Source organism: Mobula birostris, chromosome 3 (genome assembly GCF_030028105.1).
Source record: "Mobula birostris isolate sMobBir1 chromosome 3, sMobBir1.hap1, whole genome shotgun sequence".
In the NCBI taxonomy this organism is placed as follows: domain Eukaryota; kingdom Metazoa; phylum Chordata; class Chondrichthyes; order Myliobatiformes; family Myliobatidae; genus Mobula; species Mobula birostris.
The window spans coordinates 179,083,470-179,100,292 of NC_092372.1; the positions used below are offsets into that span (position 1 = coordinate 179,083,470).

Genomic DNA, 16,823 nt, shown 5'->3' on the forward strand with positions numbered 1-16,823 from the left:
CGCTGCAAGCTGTGTTTTGCCATTGTTATTAAAAGAGAGAGAAAAGGGAAAAACAGCTAAAATCCTATAGGCAAGCAATAAACCAGCATTGAAATGCCTATATTTCATGGAGTTACATCTGTATTTGCAGGATTGAATCCCTGACTTATCCGTCAGGACCCATAAACAAATATGTGGCAGACATCATCCTCAAATTAAGGGACTGCCCATGAAGCAAACCAAAAAGTCCCTTCTCATGCTGTATTCAGCTAACTGGGTATCTTAAGGGATAAATTAATCCAATTTGACATTTGAACTGAATCTGAAAACTTTCAAATGGTATCCCAAAAGCAGCGTCATGCTAAAATTGTTGCTTCTTTTGTATTCTGTTTTTCTCTCGCTGAACAGATAGCCTAGCTGATATTACAAATGCTGTTCCAAGAACTTTATAGCTAATTGCAGCAAAGCTGGCATTCAATTGGCCTCAAAGTAGATTAGGGATGTAAATGTTTTGTATGGCATTGACAACATACCAAAACACAAACTCTGTTTATACATTCACGGAGGGCAACTGACACAAAATGGCAATTACTAATACTAAATTAATCTATTCTCTTTTGCCAACATTTAGATGAGCATAAGAAGGACACAGGCCGAGTTCAGGAAAATGGGATGAGTGTAGACAGGTACTTGATGCTTGGCATGGATATAGACTGAAGGGCATGTTTCCATACTGAATGACTTTATAACTCAGTGCTATTATCATAATCATGCCACCTAGCACAAACATCCTGGGTGCTAGACTGCTCTGACTGAAAAGAAAGATAAATCAAACGCAGGTGCGATGGCTACTGGAAGCATGGTGGAGCAGCAGGGTGCTCTAGCAGTTAGTATTCTTGCTCATAGCTTCAGGGACCCAGTTTAAATCTTGATCTCAGATGCTGTCTGTATGGAGTTTGAGTGTTCTCTCTGTGACCATGTGTTTCTTTCCACAACCCAAAAACATATAACTTCCGTCTGGTCCCAGATACTCCAATGGGGACTTCCTCAAGAATGACTGCTCACCCAGGGATTGCCAGGACCCTGAACTTTATCAAGAGGAGGTATTGGTACCCCAGAATGATGAAGGAGTTTCGGCAGTACATGTAGGCATATGAGGTGTGTGCCTGGAGCAAGGAGCCCCATACCTGACCTCAAGGGCTCCTCCACCCCTTACCTGTTTCAGACAAACCATGGGCACACATCTCCATGGACTCTGTCACAGTCTTCCTCCTTCCAAAGGGAAGACCATTATCATATTAATCGTGGATTGTTTTTTAAAGGCCTGCAAGTTCATTGAGTTGGACAGACTACCATCTGCGATGGAGACCAGTGGACACTGTGTTGGATCACAGTCCACAGTTTGCTTCACGTTTCTGGAGGGTGTTTCACAAACTGATCGAGGCAACAGCGAGTCTCTCCTCTAGGTTTCACCCACAGACCTACAGCCAGATGGACTGGGTGAACCAAAATGTGGAATATACCCTAAGATGCCTGGACTCTGAAAGACAGTACGAGTACTGCGACCATTTGATGTGGGCAGAGGTCAGCCACAACACTTTACGGCATTTGGCACATGGGATATTTTCTTTCAAATGCCAATTTGGGTATTCTCTGACTCTCTTCTCTAAGCAGGAGGCCGAGGTTGGGACCCTTGTGGCCGAAGATCTTGTCCGATGCTGGAAGGAGAGATAGACTAGGGCAAGTGAGATTTTGTTAACTTCTACTCAGAAGGTTGAAATAAAAGGAAACTGCAAGAGAGACAAGGACCAGTTTTGTAGCATGGGCAACGGGTCTGGCTATTGACTCAGGATTTGCCTCTCTGAATGGAGTCCAGGAACTTGGCATCCAAGTTCATTGGACAGATCAAGATTCTCAGCAAAGTAAACCTGGTGGCCTACACCTTGCACCTCCCCAAGAGCCAAAGATCAATCCCACTTTCCACATTTCCAAATTAAAATCTGTGAACAGCCCTTTAGCCCCATCACCATCAGCCCTACCAGTACCCAGGTTTGTTGATGGGGAACAGGTTTTCACTGTGAGAAGAATTTTGGATTTATAAACTGTTCAAGGAGTTCATCAGTCCCTTGTGGACTGGGAGGGATTTAGACTGGGAGGGGAACGGTGCTGGGTTCCTGAAAGGGACGTTTTGGATCAGACTCTCATCCATGACTAAAATCATAGTCTCCCTGAATAGCCAGGGCCATCAGGAGTCAGCCATAGGGGAGGGGTCCTGTTGCGACATGCACCCAACTGCGTCAGCTTCTGGGGTTTAGATGCTCCAAGTCCTTGGTGTATGAATAGCAGGTGTGGCCCCTTAAAAAATTCAGGACCATCCCGCTAATTGACAATCACGTTTTGGGTGCCAAGAATTGAGTATTTAAGGAGCACCTGAATTGAGGTTCAGTATTCAATCATAAGCCTTACTAGTGATTTTTGTTTAGTGTTTGTTTTGTGCTCAGTTCTCGATCCAGTTTGATACTGTGTCTCAATCCTTGCGGATACTCCAGCATTTGGGTCCAAGCCATCTTCATTAAGTTCTCTCATCACAATACTCTGATAGAACTGCACCATTACTTTCTGAAGAATAATTTGGAAATGTAATAAAGGCTTTACACATTTTATTATCATTTTATTTAGTGATACAGCATAGTAACAACCCATTCCAGCCCACCAAGCTAATGCCATGGACTCATGTGACCAATTAACCTAACCCATACATCTTTGGAATCTGAGAGGAAACCAGAGCACCAGCAGGAAACCCACAGGGTAAGGGAGAAGGTACAAAGTCATGACAGACAGCGGTGGAATTGAACTAGGGTTACTGTGCTGTGATAGCGTTACGCTAACCATATGCTATTGTGCCACCCCACAACTAACTGCCTAAGCAGAAATGAATTTTATTCTACTTGGAAATAATATTTTCCCAATCAAATTTTTAAGGAAATTTAAGCAAAATTCTCAAACCTGTCAACAAATATTTTATATGTACCACATATCCTAATAAATACTTCCAATTTCACCTTACCTTGCAATACATTCTGTGTTCATCCAGCAGTTCCCATTTTTGCTCGTTTTCAAGTATTTCCGTCTGATATTGTGCCACCCGTCTGCTAACATTCTCATAGTGCTTTGTTATAGTATGCAACCCCTCCACGTCTCTACTAATTGGACGGATGGCTTCCTGTTTAAGTTCCTTTTCAATTTCCATCCATACACTCCCCACCTGTTATTAAATGCATGCGTTTCTTTAAAAAATATTTAATATTGCACAATCACTTCGTAGGCATGAAGGTAGGTTATATTCTTACTACTTTATGGTCAATCAATTTTTCAAATACTTATGCAAAAACTAAACATTATGAACATTTGAAACCTGAAAAAGACTGAACCGATTGAAAACACACAAACGTTCAATGAGCTAAAATGATTTCCATTTCAGATTAAAGCTTTTTCTTTAGAATTGTAAAAAAAATGTAAAATGGCACTTATGTAAAGATGGGGTAAAGACTGAGAAAAGAAAGGCAGTGTAATGACAAAAAGATGATGATCCAAGGAAAAAGATATGGTAATTGAACAAGGAAAGAAAGAATTATTGCCAGCACCTGCAGTCTGAGAAACAAAAAGATCAGTTGTAATTTCAAGTACCAACCTCTTCTGGAATGTTTGTTCCAAAAATAAAATGTATGACAGATCTTCATGCAGTTCAATACATTGGAATAAATAGTTTGACAGAGAGAGACTATTTTCAGGATGTTTATGGAGGAATAATGCACTTAACCATAGATCTGCACTAATCAGAAATTGCTGTTCAATTTACACACAAATAATGGTGAATGCATTTCACCTAACCATTACTTTCATAGAAAAATCATTGCCAAAATGTCAATAAGTCTAATGGGCAATATTGTAAGATGCTTTTCTGTCATAGAACAGGTCCTGATGACCAACTGGAACATTATTGAAGCATTATCAGTTTTGGGGTATTATAGTGAATATGGCTGACAGGCAAAGCTCTGAGCAACACACACATAATGCTGGAGGAAGTCAGCAATCCAAGCAGCAGCTATGGAAAGTAGTACCGTCGATGTGTTGGGCCAAGACCCACCATCAGGGCTGGAGAAAAAAAAGATGAGGAGTCAGAGGTGAGGGATGAGGGGTCTTGGCCTGAATTTTCCACTATACTCACTTCCATAAATGCTGCCAGGCCTGCTGAGTTCCTCTAGCATTTTGTGTGTGTTACTTGGACTTCCAGTATCTGCAGATTTTCTCTTGTTAGACAAAGCTCTGAAATAATTTTATTTTCCACTTCCAATAGAATACTGGAAACCTCTGGAATCTCTTTACTTTAAAAAACCCAGTTCCCATCTAATATAATTTCAAAACCTGTTGTTACTTGCATCAATCAGAATACTTGCCACTTTTTGTTGTACTTTCCTCTTCTAGAGGAAAGTATTCTATACAAGTACATGAATAGGACGGCTTAATAGAGCCATGGGCCAAATGTGGACAGGTGGGACTAGCTCAGCAAGCAATATAATTGGCATAGAATAGTTGAGCCAAGGAGCTTTTTCTATCCCGTATGATTCTATGACTCTATACTCCACTCCAGTAAATTTTCATTATCTATGAAAAGAACTTACCTTCAAATCCAAGTAATGACGTACAATGGCAAGTGTAATTAAATCATTGGAGGATAATCCAGGAAGATCTTCAAAACCTTTAGAAAATGATTGAGAAAGTGCTAAATTATTTTTAGTTTGAAGTGCAATTATGCTTTGACTAATGCTTATTCTATAACTGAACACCTTGGCAATTTTCTGCATTAAAGGCAGTATGTTAACAGAAGGTGCTATTAATATTAATCCTATAAACATAACAAATAATGTAATATTAAATCCTGATAACTTTGCTGAGTCCGTGTTAGCCACTATCACAATGAATTCTGGATCTTTTTTTAAAGATAGCCTTCAAATGATGCACAATGCACAATCAAATTTGTTAATTAACAGATTGCAGTTACATATTGATGATAATTTGCAATTTGGATTTTTTTCAAATATCAGCTTACTTTTACTTGTTTGAAATGCTTAAATTTGTAAAGTCTGACTGTCTTCTTACCTAATTTACAGAAAATAGAATAAATCTTCACCCTTGAATTTTCAGAAACATCAATCACTGCAGGGCTTAGGCAATTGGCTGGCAATGTTGTTATTCCATATTCTTCCTGGATAAGCCCAGTTAGGGACTTCTTGGCATCTAAATTGGTTAAAATCCCAGTTTGAAACATAAATGCATCTTTGCAAAAATACAACATATACAGTATGTTGCATGTAAATTAAACAATACAATTGATTAATGACCTAAAAAGTAGAATTCCATGTTACGTTTATGACTCCTGTCCTCAGTTTTAGTTTGTATAGTTTGCAATGAAAGGAGCTAATTAGGACTACTTTGGGAACTACCTTTTGACAGCCTGGTAGAAGTTAGCATAACACTTTACAGCACAAGTGATCAGGGTTCAATTCCCACCACTTTCTGTAAGAAGTTTATACATTTTCCCTGTGACTGTGTGGGTTTTCTCAAGTGCTCTGCTTTCCTCCCACATTCCAAAGAAGTATAGGTTGGTAAGGGTTGCTAAATTGGTGGGATGCTATGTTTGGTGCCAGAAACATGGCGGGCTGCCACCAACACATCCTTGGACTGTGTAGATCATTGACGCAAATGGCACATTTCACTTTGTATTTTGATATTTTGAGGTACATTTGATAAATAAGGCTAATCCTAATCTACCTAAACCAATATGAGTTAAGTTAACTTCTCTTCTTCACTATCCCTGTCTAATATAAATATAATTGTTTTATACAAGCAATGCTATTATTTCACAAGGGTAGCACCTTTCACTGAAACATTTTCTGGCTTATGAATAATCACATTAACTTCACTGACATAATCTTTTGCTAATTGGTTGCTGACTGTTCTTGTAAATGCATTGGCATGTTCAGCAGCGATTCTTTATGAAAATAGCATACAAAAACACTTTGAAAAATCAATACTTTGATAGTTTTAATTTCTGCAATAAACATAGAGATCACTTTGCAAAAAGGTAAAGAAAGATTTTTTCTTTTATTTAGTGCAATAATTTTCCAGTAGGAAAGAGGCTCAGCAGAACTGCTACCCATTTTCCTACATCAAATGATATGTACAGGGATCTTCCTAGCTCAACCAATTATTTTAAACTTTATGCTATTCAAATGTATCTGTCAGTTTTTTTAAGAACTCAGAAATTAAGAAGTGTTGTTGATGATGAAGAAGGTTATTGTAGAATACAGGGGAATCTTGATCAGTTAGGAAGTAGGCAGAGAAGTGCTAATTCCATACAATTAAGTGTGAGGTAATGCAATTTGGAAAGTCAATCCAACATAGTGCAGGACTTGGACTATAAGTGGCACTAGAGTGTGCAATAAAATAGAGGGACCTGAGAGTACAATTGTATAGTTTGCTGAAAGCAGCATCATGGGTAGACAGAATGATGAAAGGCTGTCTAGCATGCTGGTCTTCATCACTCAAGGCATTGAATATAGAAGTAGGGAAATTATGCTGATGAGGCTGCACTTGGTTGCCCTGTTACAGATAACTGGAACAGTTAGACTGAGAAGAGTGCAGGGAAGAGTTCCGAGGATATTGTCAGGACTAGAAGGCTTGAAAGGTTAGCCAGCTAGGTCTTTATTCCTTGGCATATAGGAGAATGAGGAGCAATGTTATAGAAGTGTTCAAAATTATGAGAGGCCGTAAATAAGGTGGTTGGTAAGTCTCTCACTGAGGGTAGGGGAGTTCAAAACAAGGAGGCTTAGAGTGAGAGGTGAAAGATTTAAAAGGGCACCGAGGAACAACATTTTTTTGCAGAGGGAGGTGATTTGTAAAGGGGCCCAAAACAAAGAGGCTTAGGGTGAGAGGCAAAAGATTTAAAAGGGCAGTGAGGGACAACATTTTGATGCAGAGTGGTTATCTGTAAGTGAGCCAAAAACAAGAGGATTAGGGTGAGAAGCGAAAGATTTAAAAGGGCACTGAGGGATAACATTTTTATGCAGAGGTTGGTGAAAATATGAAATGACCTTGCAGTAGTGGTTGCTGCAGATGGAATCGTATAATTTAAGAAATACTTGGATAGGTACTTGGAAGGTCAGGGCTTGGAGGAATTATGGGCCGAACTAGGAAATTAGGACTAGCTAGTTAGGCACTGTTGACAGCATGGACAGTTTGGGCTGAAGAATCAGTAAATGTGTTTTGTTGCTCTATGACTCCAATACTCTAATCCCTTAATTTAGAGTAAAGATGTCTTTTGTGAAGAGATTAGTTTTTGTCCATAGGTAGAATGACTTTGCTGGGAAGTTTTTAACACCATACAAAGGAGCAGAATTAGGCCATTCAGCCCATTGAGACTGCTCTGCAACTCGATTATGACTGATTTATTATCCCTCTGAACCCTATTCTCTTGCCTTCTCCCCATAATCTTTGACGTCCCTACTGATCAAGAACCTAATTGCCACGATGTCCGAGGAGACATTGGATTGTCTAGCAGTACAGAGATTTCAAAAGAAGTGAGCAGAGTCAGTTGGGACATTCTATGTGCCACAGTCCCAGACGAGATGTTGGATTGTGCATAATCCAACCCTCTTCCCAGGTACAAAACTGCCCAGTGCATCACCAGCACCAGCCTATACACCATCAAGGAGACAAATACATAAGGGTGCTAGAATAGGGCCAGTAACATCAGGAAGGATCACACCCACCCTGTTTCTGGACTGTTTGTCCCACTGTCATCAGGGAGGAGTCTGTATAGCATTCACATCAGTATCACCAGACTTAGAACAGCTGCTTTCCCTGAGCAGTAAGGCCAATCAACACCTCCACCCACTAACCCACCGCTCCACACCCTTCATTGGATACAAAGTCAAAATTATTTAATTCTTCTTTACACTTGTGTACTGGAAATGACATTAAACAATCTTGAATCTTGCATCTTGAATGGAAATAAGCAATTGACACGGCCAATAAAAAGAAGTTAGGTCTAAACAGAGTGGCTATTGTGGGAGTGGGTTAGAGTGGGGAGTTCAGACTTTTGGCTTATAAAAGATTCAGCAAGGGGAGGCAAAGGCTGCAAGTAGATTTTTTCAATTAATTTTTCTTTCTTTCTTATTGTACAGAATTGTGGGGATGCCAGGCAGAATGTAGAATACTCCTCTTGTGGGATGTGGGAAGGGAGGGAGACCTCCAATGTCTCTGACGACTATACCTGCAAGAAGTGCGTCTATCTGAAGCTTCTATCAGACCTTGTTAATAAATTGGAACTGGCACTGAATGAACTCTGGGTTATTCGGGAGGAGGCTGAGTGGTTGATTGGCAGGACGTACAGGGAGGTAGTTGCTCCCAAGCTGCAGGATACAGGAACTGGATGACCAACAGGAGGGGGAAATGGGATAAGCAGCCAGTGCAGAGTATCCTTGTGGCCATTCCCCTCAGCAACAGGGATACTGCTTTAGATAATATTGGTGGGGGGGGGGGGGAGGGAGGGGAATGACCTGGCAGAGAAAAGTCATAGTGCTCAGGTCACTAACACTGAGTCTGTCTCCATGGTTCAGAAAAGAAAGGGGGAGGAGGGGCAAGCTGTAGTGATAAAGGATTCATTGGTAAAGAGAACAAACAAGAGGTTCTGTTGATGAGAATGAGATTCTGGATGACATGTTGCCTCCAGGTACCAGGGTCAAGGTCATTTCTGGTCAAGTCCACAGCATTCCAAAGTGGGAGGGTGTTCAGCCAGGGGTCATGTTCTACAACAGTACCAATGACATGGGTAAGAAGGGGGCACAAGGTCCTTCAAAGTGAGTTCAGGGAGTTAGGTGCTAAGTTCAAGGACAGAACCTCCAGAATTGTGATCTCAGCATTGCTACATGTGTCACTTGCTAGTGAGCACAGGAGTAGGAAGCTCATATAGTCTAACATGTGGCTAAGGAGTTGGTGCAGGGCTTCAGATATTTGGATCATTGGGCTCTCCTCCAGTTAAGGTGGGACCTGTACAGAAGGGACAGTATGCACATGAACTGGAAGGGAGACTAATATCCTTGTGGGAAGGTTTACGAGTGCTGTATAGGGTGGGGGGGGGTGGGAGGGATGGAGTTGGGTTGAAACTAGAGTTGCAGGGGGATGGAAACAAGAGAGCCAGAGCAGGTAGTGGAGAGGTTGTGGAGAAAGATATTGTTAAGCCTACATACAAAGTCAGGAATCAAAAAAGTCTACCCAAGTGAGGCAAAGAAGCAGTGAGGTCATGGATCATTTACAGCTTACAGAGGAGGAGGTGTTTGCTGTCCTGAGGCAAATTAGGATAAATCCCCAGAAAATGACAAGGTGTTCCTTCAGAAACTGCAAGGACCCTAGCAGAGCGGAGCCTAATTTGGAATATTGTATGCAGTTTTGGTCATCTACCTACAGGAAAGATATCAGTAAGATTGTAAGAGTGCAGAAAAAAATTACAAGGATGTTGTCAGGACTTGAAGACCTAAGCTATGGGGAAAGGTTGAATCAGTAGTACTTTATTCCCTAGATTGTAAAAGAATATGGGGAGATTTGACAGATGTATACAAAATTATGAGGGTTAGAGATAGGATAAATGCAAGCAGGCTTTCTCCACTGAGGTTGGACAAGACTAGAACTATAAGTCATGGATTCAGGGTGAAAGGTGAAATTCTTAAGGAGAACGTGAGGGGAAACTTCTTCACTCAGAAGGTGGTGAGAGGGTAGAATGAACTTGCAGCAAAAATGGTGGATGCGGGTTCGATTACAACATTTGAAAGAAATTTGGATGGGTAAATGGATAGGAGGGGTCAGGATGGTTATAGCCCAGGTGTATGTCTTGACAGATTAATAGTTCAGCATTATTAGAAGTGACATTCTTATCACTTCCTAAACTACACAATGCATCTACCTGTATATCAGCTGTCCCATCCTCTGCCCTATCACTCCAGTTTCCCCTGTCATGTTTGTGTAAACCTTCACCAACAGATCTAGCAAAGCTGCCCGCAAGGATATTGGTTCCTTTCAAGTTGAAGTCTAACCTGTTCCTTCTGTACAGGTCATACCTTCCCCAGAAGAGATCCCAATGATCCAGAAATCTGAAACCCTGCTTCCTGCATCAATTGGTCTGCTGTGGATTTATTTGCCAAATCATCCTATTAAGACCAGAAGACACAGGAGCAGAATTAGGCCATTTAGCCCATCGAGTCCGCTCTGCCATTTCATCATGGCTGATACCGGATCTTATTCACCCACATGCACCTGTCCTCTCACCATATCCCTTGACACACCAACCAATTTGGAACTTCTGCTTTGAATATACCCACGGATGTGGCCTTGACTGCAATCTGTGGCAGAGCATTAAACAGATTCACCACTCTTTGGCTAAACAAATTCCTCTTTACCTCTGTTCTAAAAGGTTGCCCCTCAATTTTGAGCCTGTGCTCTCTAGTTCTGGATACCCCCATCAGAGGGAACATTTCCACATCCACCTTATCTAGTCCCCTCGACATTCAGTAGGTTTCGATGAGATCCTCATGCATTCTTCTAAATTCCAGTGAATATAGGCCCAAAGCTGCCAAATACTCCACATATGTTAACCCCTTCATTATTGGAATCATCTTCATGAATCTCCTCTGGATTCTCTCCAATGACAATACATCCTTTCTGAGCTAAGAAACCCAAACCTGTTGACAATACTTTAAATGCTGCCTGACTGGTATCTTTTAAAGCTTCGGCATTATCTCCTCATTTTTATATTCTATTCCCTTTGAAATAAATGCCAACATTGCATTTGCCTTCTTTACCACAGACTCAACCTGTGCATTAACCTTCTGGGAGTCTTGCACGAGGACTCCCAAGTCCCTTTTCACCTCTTATTCTCATTGGCATCTTGCACAAGCAGCAATTCCGATATTACCACCCAGAGATTCTAGATTAAAAATTTCAACCACTTGTGGCGGAGGAGATAGCAGTCCTCAGAAAAGTTCATATTATGTTTGTAAATTGCTTGAAAAATGCTCTACAAGAAACAACCTTCACCAAAAATTAAGTCTACCTGGCTGCACTGTAATGCAAACAAAATACTGGAGGAAGTGTGGTTATGATTACTTGGCTGCATTACACGGGAGCAGTGGAACATCACGGATTTTGGAACCGTAAACGTAACAGGCATACATAATAGGGAAACACAAACTGAAGCGAGAATACCTTAAGTTTTGCAATTATGTAGAACAAAATTGGTGTGTTTAGGAAGGTTACTCTGGCCATTTTGACTCTGATAAGAGCTTAACCTACAAGCATTCTATGGAAAAGAAGAAAAATGCAATAACTACCTCATTAAACATTCGTATTCAACATTCCTACTCAACATTCCTACATTCCAATCAGTGAATACCATAAGAGAGGCAAGCCTCACTTTAGAGGTGACAGTTCCTTTTGCAGTGAACTTGGTTGATTATAAGTCATAATATGATAGAGTAATACAACATGGATTCAGACCCTTCAGCCCAACTGGTTCATGCTGACCACAGCAGAATCCCTGCAGTCCCAGTTGCCTGGATTTGACCCATAGCCCTCACAGTTCTTTCCCTACATGTATCTATCCAAATGCCTCTTAAATGTTGCAATTGTACCCACCTCAACCACTTTTTCTGGCAGCTCATTCCAGGTACTCATCATCCTTTGTGCAAAGAAGTTACCTTTCAGCTCTCTTCTAAATCTCTCCCCTCTTATCTTGTATCTGTGTCCTCTTGTTTTGGACTCCTCAACCCTGGGAAAAGACTATGACCATCCACTTTATCTATAAAACCTTATGATTTTATAAACTTCTATGAGGTCATCTCCCATTCTCCTACACTCCAAGGAATAAAGATCTAGCCAATCTCACTCAAGCCCTCTAGTCCAAGCAGCACATTGTCGATCTCTTCTGCACCCTCTCCAGTTTGACAGAGTGTTTCCTATAAAAGGGTGACCAAAATTGTACACAATACTCCAAATGCAATCTCACTTGCATAGCGGAACATCTGGAAAACTTCTGAAATGTCTGCTTTGCTACCCCTGCTACTGTGTGGTAACTGGAATCTCTGGAGCTGAAGGCCTTGAAATCCTCGGCTTTGCGTGTTTCAGCGGCCGGGGAGAGGTTGAAGGCGCTTGGCAGAGGATGGCGCTCGGGAGGCGGTATCGGAGAGGCTGCTCGGACGCTTGGAGTTTTTGGACGGATGGACTCAGGGTCGACTGCTTCCAAGGTATCAGTCAGTTGACGGTGCCTGGAGGTTTATGGCAGGGAGTTTCTCCCTTTTGCCGCCGCTATCGGGGACTCGGGAGTCAATCGACTCGGGACTTTGAGACTATTTTTTTTACTGTGCCTATGGGCTGTTCTTCATCAAATTATGGTATTGTTTTGCACTGCTGTAACTATATGGTATAATTATGTGGTTTTGTCAGTGTTAGTCTTTGGTCTGTCTCGTTTTCTGTGATATCACTCCGGAGAAACATTGTATCATTTCTTAATGCATGTATGCATTTCTAAATGACAATAAAAGAGGACTGAGTGTTCTCTCATAATCTAATAATCTAATAACTGCAACAATATGTCCTTATTCATAAACTTGCTGTCCTGATTGATGAAGGCCAGCATGCTAAAAGCCTTTTTTACCAACTAGTCCACTTGCACAGTTGCTTTAAGTGAACTGAGCATTTGTTTTCCAAGGTCCCTCTATTCCACAACCTTCGTCAGTGCCCTACCTTTCAATGCAAGTCCTATTCTGGTTTGACTATACAAAATGTATCACTTCACACTTATCCAAGTTGAAATTCATTTGCCATTCCTCAGTCCATTTCCCTAATTGTTCAAGATTTCTCTGTAAATCATTGTAACCTGTTTCACTATCAAGAAGACCCTCAAACTAAGGAGAGGAGGAGAAGATGGCGGTGCGACGCAGTGTGCGCGGCCGCTCTGAAATTAGATTAGATTAGATTATGAGGAAATGCAGTCCTCTTTTATTGTCATTTAGTAATGCATGCATTAAGAAATGATACAATGTTCCTCCAGTGTGATATCACAGAAACACAAGACAGAACAGGACTGAAAAACTGATAAAAATCACCTAATTATAACATATAGTTACAATAGTGCAAGCAATACCGTAACTTGATGAAGAACAGGTCATGGGCACAGCAAGAAAAGTTCAAAGTCTCTCGAAAGTCCCATGATCTCATGCAGACGGGAGAAGGAAGAAAACCCTCCCTGCCATGCCTCCAGCACCACAAACTTGCTGATGCAGCATCCTAGAATCACCCGACCACAGTCTGACTCTGAGTCGTCCGAAAACTTCGAGCCTCCGACCAGCCCTCCGACACCAAGCACCATCTCTGCCGAGCACTTCGACCCCAGCCCCGGCCGTCAGCAACAGGCAAAGCCGAGGATTTGGGGCCTACCCCCCGGAGATTCACAATCGCACAGTAGCAGCGGCAGTGAACCGGGCATTTCAGAAACTTCTCCAGATGTTCCTCCGGCTTCTCACGTCTGTCTTCATCAAATCAGAATTGTGCACGGCCCCTATTTAACAAATACGATATCATTTCACCGGAGAGGCCGTGCGCGCTGATATCATATTTGTAAGTAGGATGCCGTGCACAATCCTGATTTGATGGCGACAGACATGAGAAGCACAGAGGAACTTCTCGAGAAACTTCTGAAATGCCCGCTTCGCTGCCGCTGCTACTGTGTGATCGAGAATCTCCGGGGAGGAAGGCCCCAAATCCTCGGCTTTGCCTATTGCCTGTTGCCGGGGCTGGGGTCGAAGCGCTCGGCAGAGATGGTGCTTGGTGCTCGGTGTCGGAGGGCAGGTTGGAGGCTCGAAGTTTTCAGATGGACTCAAGAGTCGGCTGTGATTGGGTGCTTCCAGGGTGTTGCATCGGCAAGTTTGCGGTGCTGGAAACTCATGGCAGGGAGAGCTTTTCTTCCTTCTCCGTCTGCATGAAATGATGGGACTTTCGAGAGACTTTGAGACTTTTTTTAACCATGCCCATGGTCTGTTCTTATCAAATCACGGTATTGCTTTGCACTGTTGTAACTATATGTTATAATTATGCGGTCTTTGTCAGTTTTTCAGTCTTGTTTGTCTTGTGTTTCTGTGATATCATTCTGGAGGAACATCGTATCATTTCTTAATGCATGCATTACTAAATGACAATAAAAGAGGACTGCGTGTCCTCATAATCTAAAAGTAATCTAAAAAAATTAGTATCATGAGCAAACTTGCTAATTATGCCATAAACTGTACATTCACATCCTAATCATTTAACAGAGGTCACAACATTGATCCCCAGGGCACCCTAAGCTATAGGGCACCAGATGAAGAATTGACCTTCAAATACCTCCCACCCCCCACACTTCCTATCAACAAGCTAGTTCTGAATCCACCTCGCTAGCTCACATGTGACCCTAACTTTCAGATCAGCCAGCCAAGCAGGACCTTATCAAAGGCCTTGCTGAAGTCCATATAGAAAATATTCACTGCTCTGCCTTCATCTATCCCCTTAATGTCTCTTCAAAAGACACCAAACGATTTGCCAGACTTGACCCCTGTTCCAGAAAACTAGTTGGTTACAAAGAAGTAAACTAATCTGATCAGTTATTATCTGATGCCACAAGGACAGGACATTGGAACAATTAATTTGACTATGGTTAAATTTATGAAAGAAAGTCTATATCATTTTACAGAGATACTGTTAATGTTCAGATATATATATCTCAACATCAGCCTTTCAGAAGTTTCCATGTGGATAAATGTATGTAGTTCATGTCTCACACTAAAAGAAGGACGTAGTTGGGCAGGTGAAAGTGCAGAAAAAGTTCACCAGGACGTTGGCTGGATTGGAGCACTTTAGTTAAGGAGGAAGAATGGACAGGCTGCATTTGTTTTCCCTGAAGCAAAGTATGACCTGAGAGAGACATAAAATTTTAAGGGGCATAGATAGTTCAGTTAGTATCTTTATTTTTGTGGTAGTGGTATTAAAATCAAGAGGGCATAGGCATGTTTTGAGGAAGGAATTTTAAGGGGACTTAATGGCATTCATTGTTACATAGACAGTGGTTGATTTCGGGAACTCCCTACCAGAAAATGTGCCACAATCGCTACATTTAAGAGACATTTACACGGGTACTTAACTAGACAAGGCATAGAGTGATATGGGCCTAATGCAGGCAAATGGAATTCGTGCAAATAGGCAAATTTGTTGAGGGGTCAAAGGGCAAGTTGTTTTGCTGCAAAACTCTTATGATTCTACTTATTTGAAAAAAAATTAAATAAGGAAAAACCAGTTGTTGAAATCGCGGATTTGGTAGCTTTGAGAAAACAATCACAGTTAAAACCAGTACTTTGTGATTCATAAAAGATGGATAAATCATAGCTGGAAAATATTTTGACAGCTGGCATTTAAATGGTGAATGTCAAACACAAATGTAGAATAATTCTTCAAAGGTAAATTATGCTCATTACAACTGTGCAGATGCATAGAGACCGAAAATAAGGCAATTCTTTAGAAAGAAAGAAGTAGTTGAATTTTTTGCTAATGGATTGAATAATTTTGCTTAATATTTCTAATAATTCTTAATAATATTTCTTAATAATTGAACCCAAGACCAAAAATTTGGCTCTTCAATGTCCAATCAGCTGGGCTAAAAATGCATTCTAGCCCATCATTAACTTGACATTCCTGATAAGAATCAGAAAGATACAAGTTCAAGGTTTCAAGGTGCAGACTTTTTGACCAGTTGGTGCAGGACTGAGTGATTACAATATCAATATATTCTGAATACGACACTAAATTGAGCTTTTCTTTTCCTGTTCAAATGAACATTTGCTGTTTTAGTATTCTTTAAAAAAAATAGTAGCTCTTCTAATAATCTGGGCAAAATTCCTTTATTAGTTGTTGCAAATTGGACCTTGCTATGCACAAACTGACTTAAAATTTATCTATATAACAGCAGTTAAAATGTAAATTCTTTAATAGTGGAGCACATTCAGATCATGAAAGGACATGATAACTCATAAAAAACACATGTATTTTGCTTTGATTTGTTTTTGAAGAAGTAAATTAGTGGTTTGGAATGTCCTGAGGATATGATAACATGACAGAAAACGTTAGCACTTCTTTATGCATGCAAGGCATCTAAAACTAAAGAGAAATTCTAAATAATACAAAATACAAGTCCATTTTAATGTCCTTTAATCTAAAGTAGATTTGAGAACTTCACAACTGAGGTTTCATATTCAAGCTATACATCTAGGAGAACAGAAGCAAATCTCTAGCTGAAAATGTGAACAAAAAATACATTTTATACCAGGGTTCTAATGGGAATAGACAATTTAAAGGCAAATTAAGTAAATTCATCTGTTTCAAATAATTATATTTTTGTTCATTAGATAACATAACAGATGGAGATGCATTAAAATAGTCCTGGCTTACTATTTCATTTTGGCACAATTATATCACATCAACCTTACATGAGAAAAAACATAAGTGTTCCACTCCACTGGTAAAATATAGTTCCATTGATTTTTGGACTGGATTTTGACAACAGAGTGCAATGCACTGCTAATACTATATGTTATTTATTGCTAATAACCAAGGATGGATTTCAAGTCAAGACTTCTTTACTAGGGGAATGTACTAAACGTTTAGATCTCAAAGTTCAAAATAAATTTATTATCAAAGTATGTACTACC

General features: G+C 40.6%; 1 protein-coding gene across 4 annotated transcripts in view; it reads right to left on the reverse strand.

Moving 5' to 3' along the window:
• Positions 1-16,823, reverse strand: part of LOC140195457 (cilia- and flagella-associated protein 69-like) — a 174,505-nt gene that overhangs the window by 27,476 nt on the left and 130,206 nt on the right. For 3 of the 4 annotated variants that reach the window (XM_072253775.1, XM_072253774.1, XM_072253773.1), the window contains 3 exons: positions 5,140-5,277; positions 4,662-4,738; positions 3,047-3,244 (listed from right to left, as the gene is read on the reverse strand). In XM_072253775.1, the coding sequence (XP_072109876.1) occupies positions 3,047-3,244; positions 4,662-4,738; positions 5,140-5,277 (413 nt within the window). Of the gene's footprint in view, positions 1-3,046; positions 3,267-4,661; positions 4,739-5,139; positions 5,278-16,823 lie in introns of those variants that run through there. The other variant, XM_072253776.1, reaches the window with a different exon arrangement.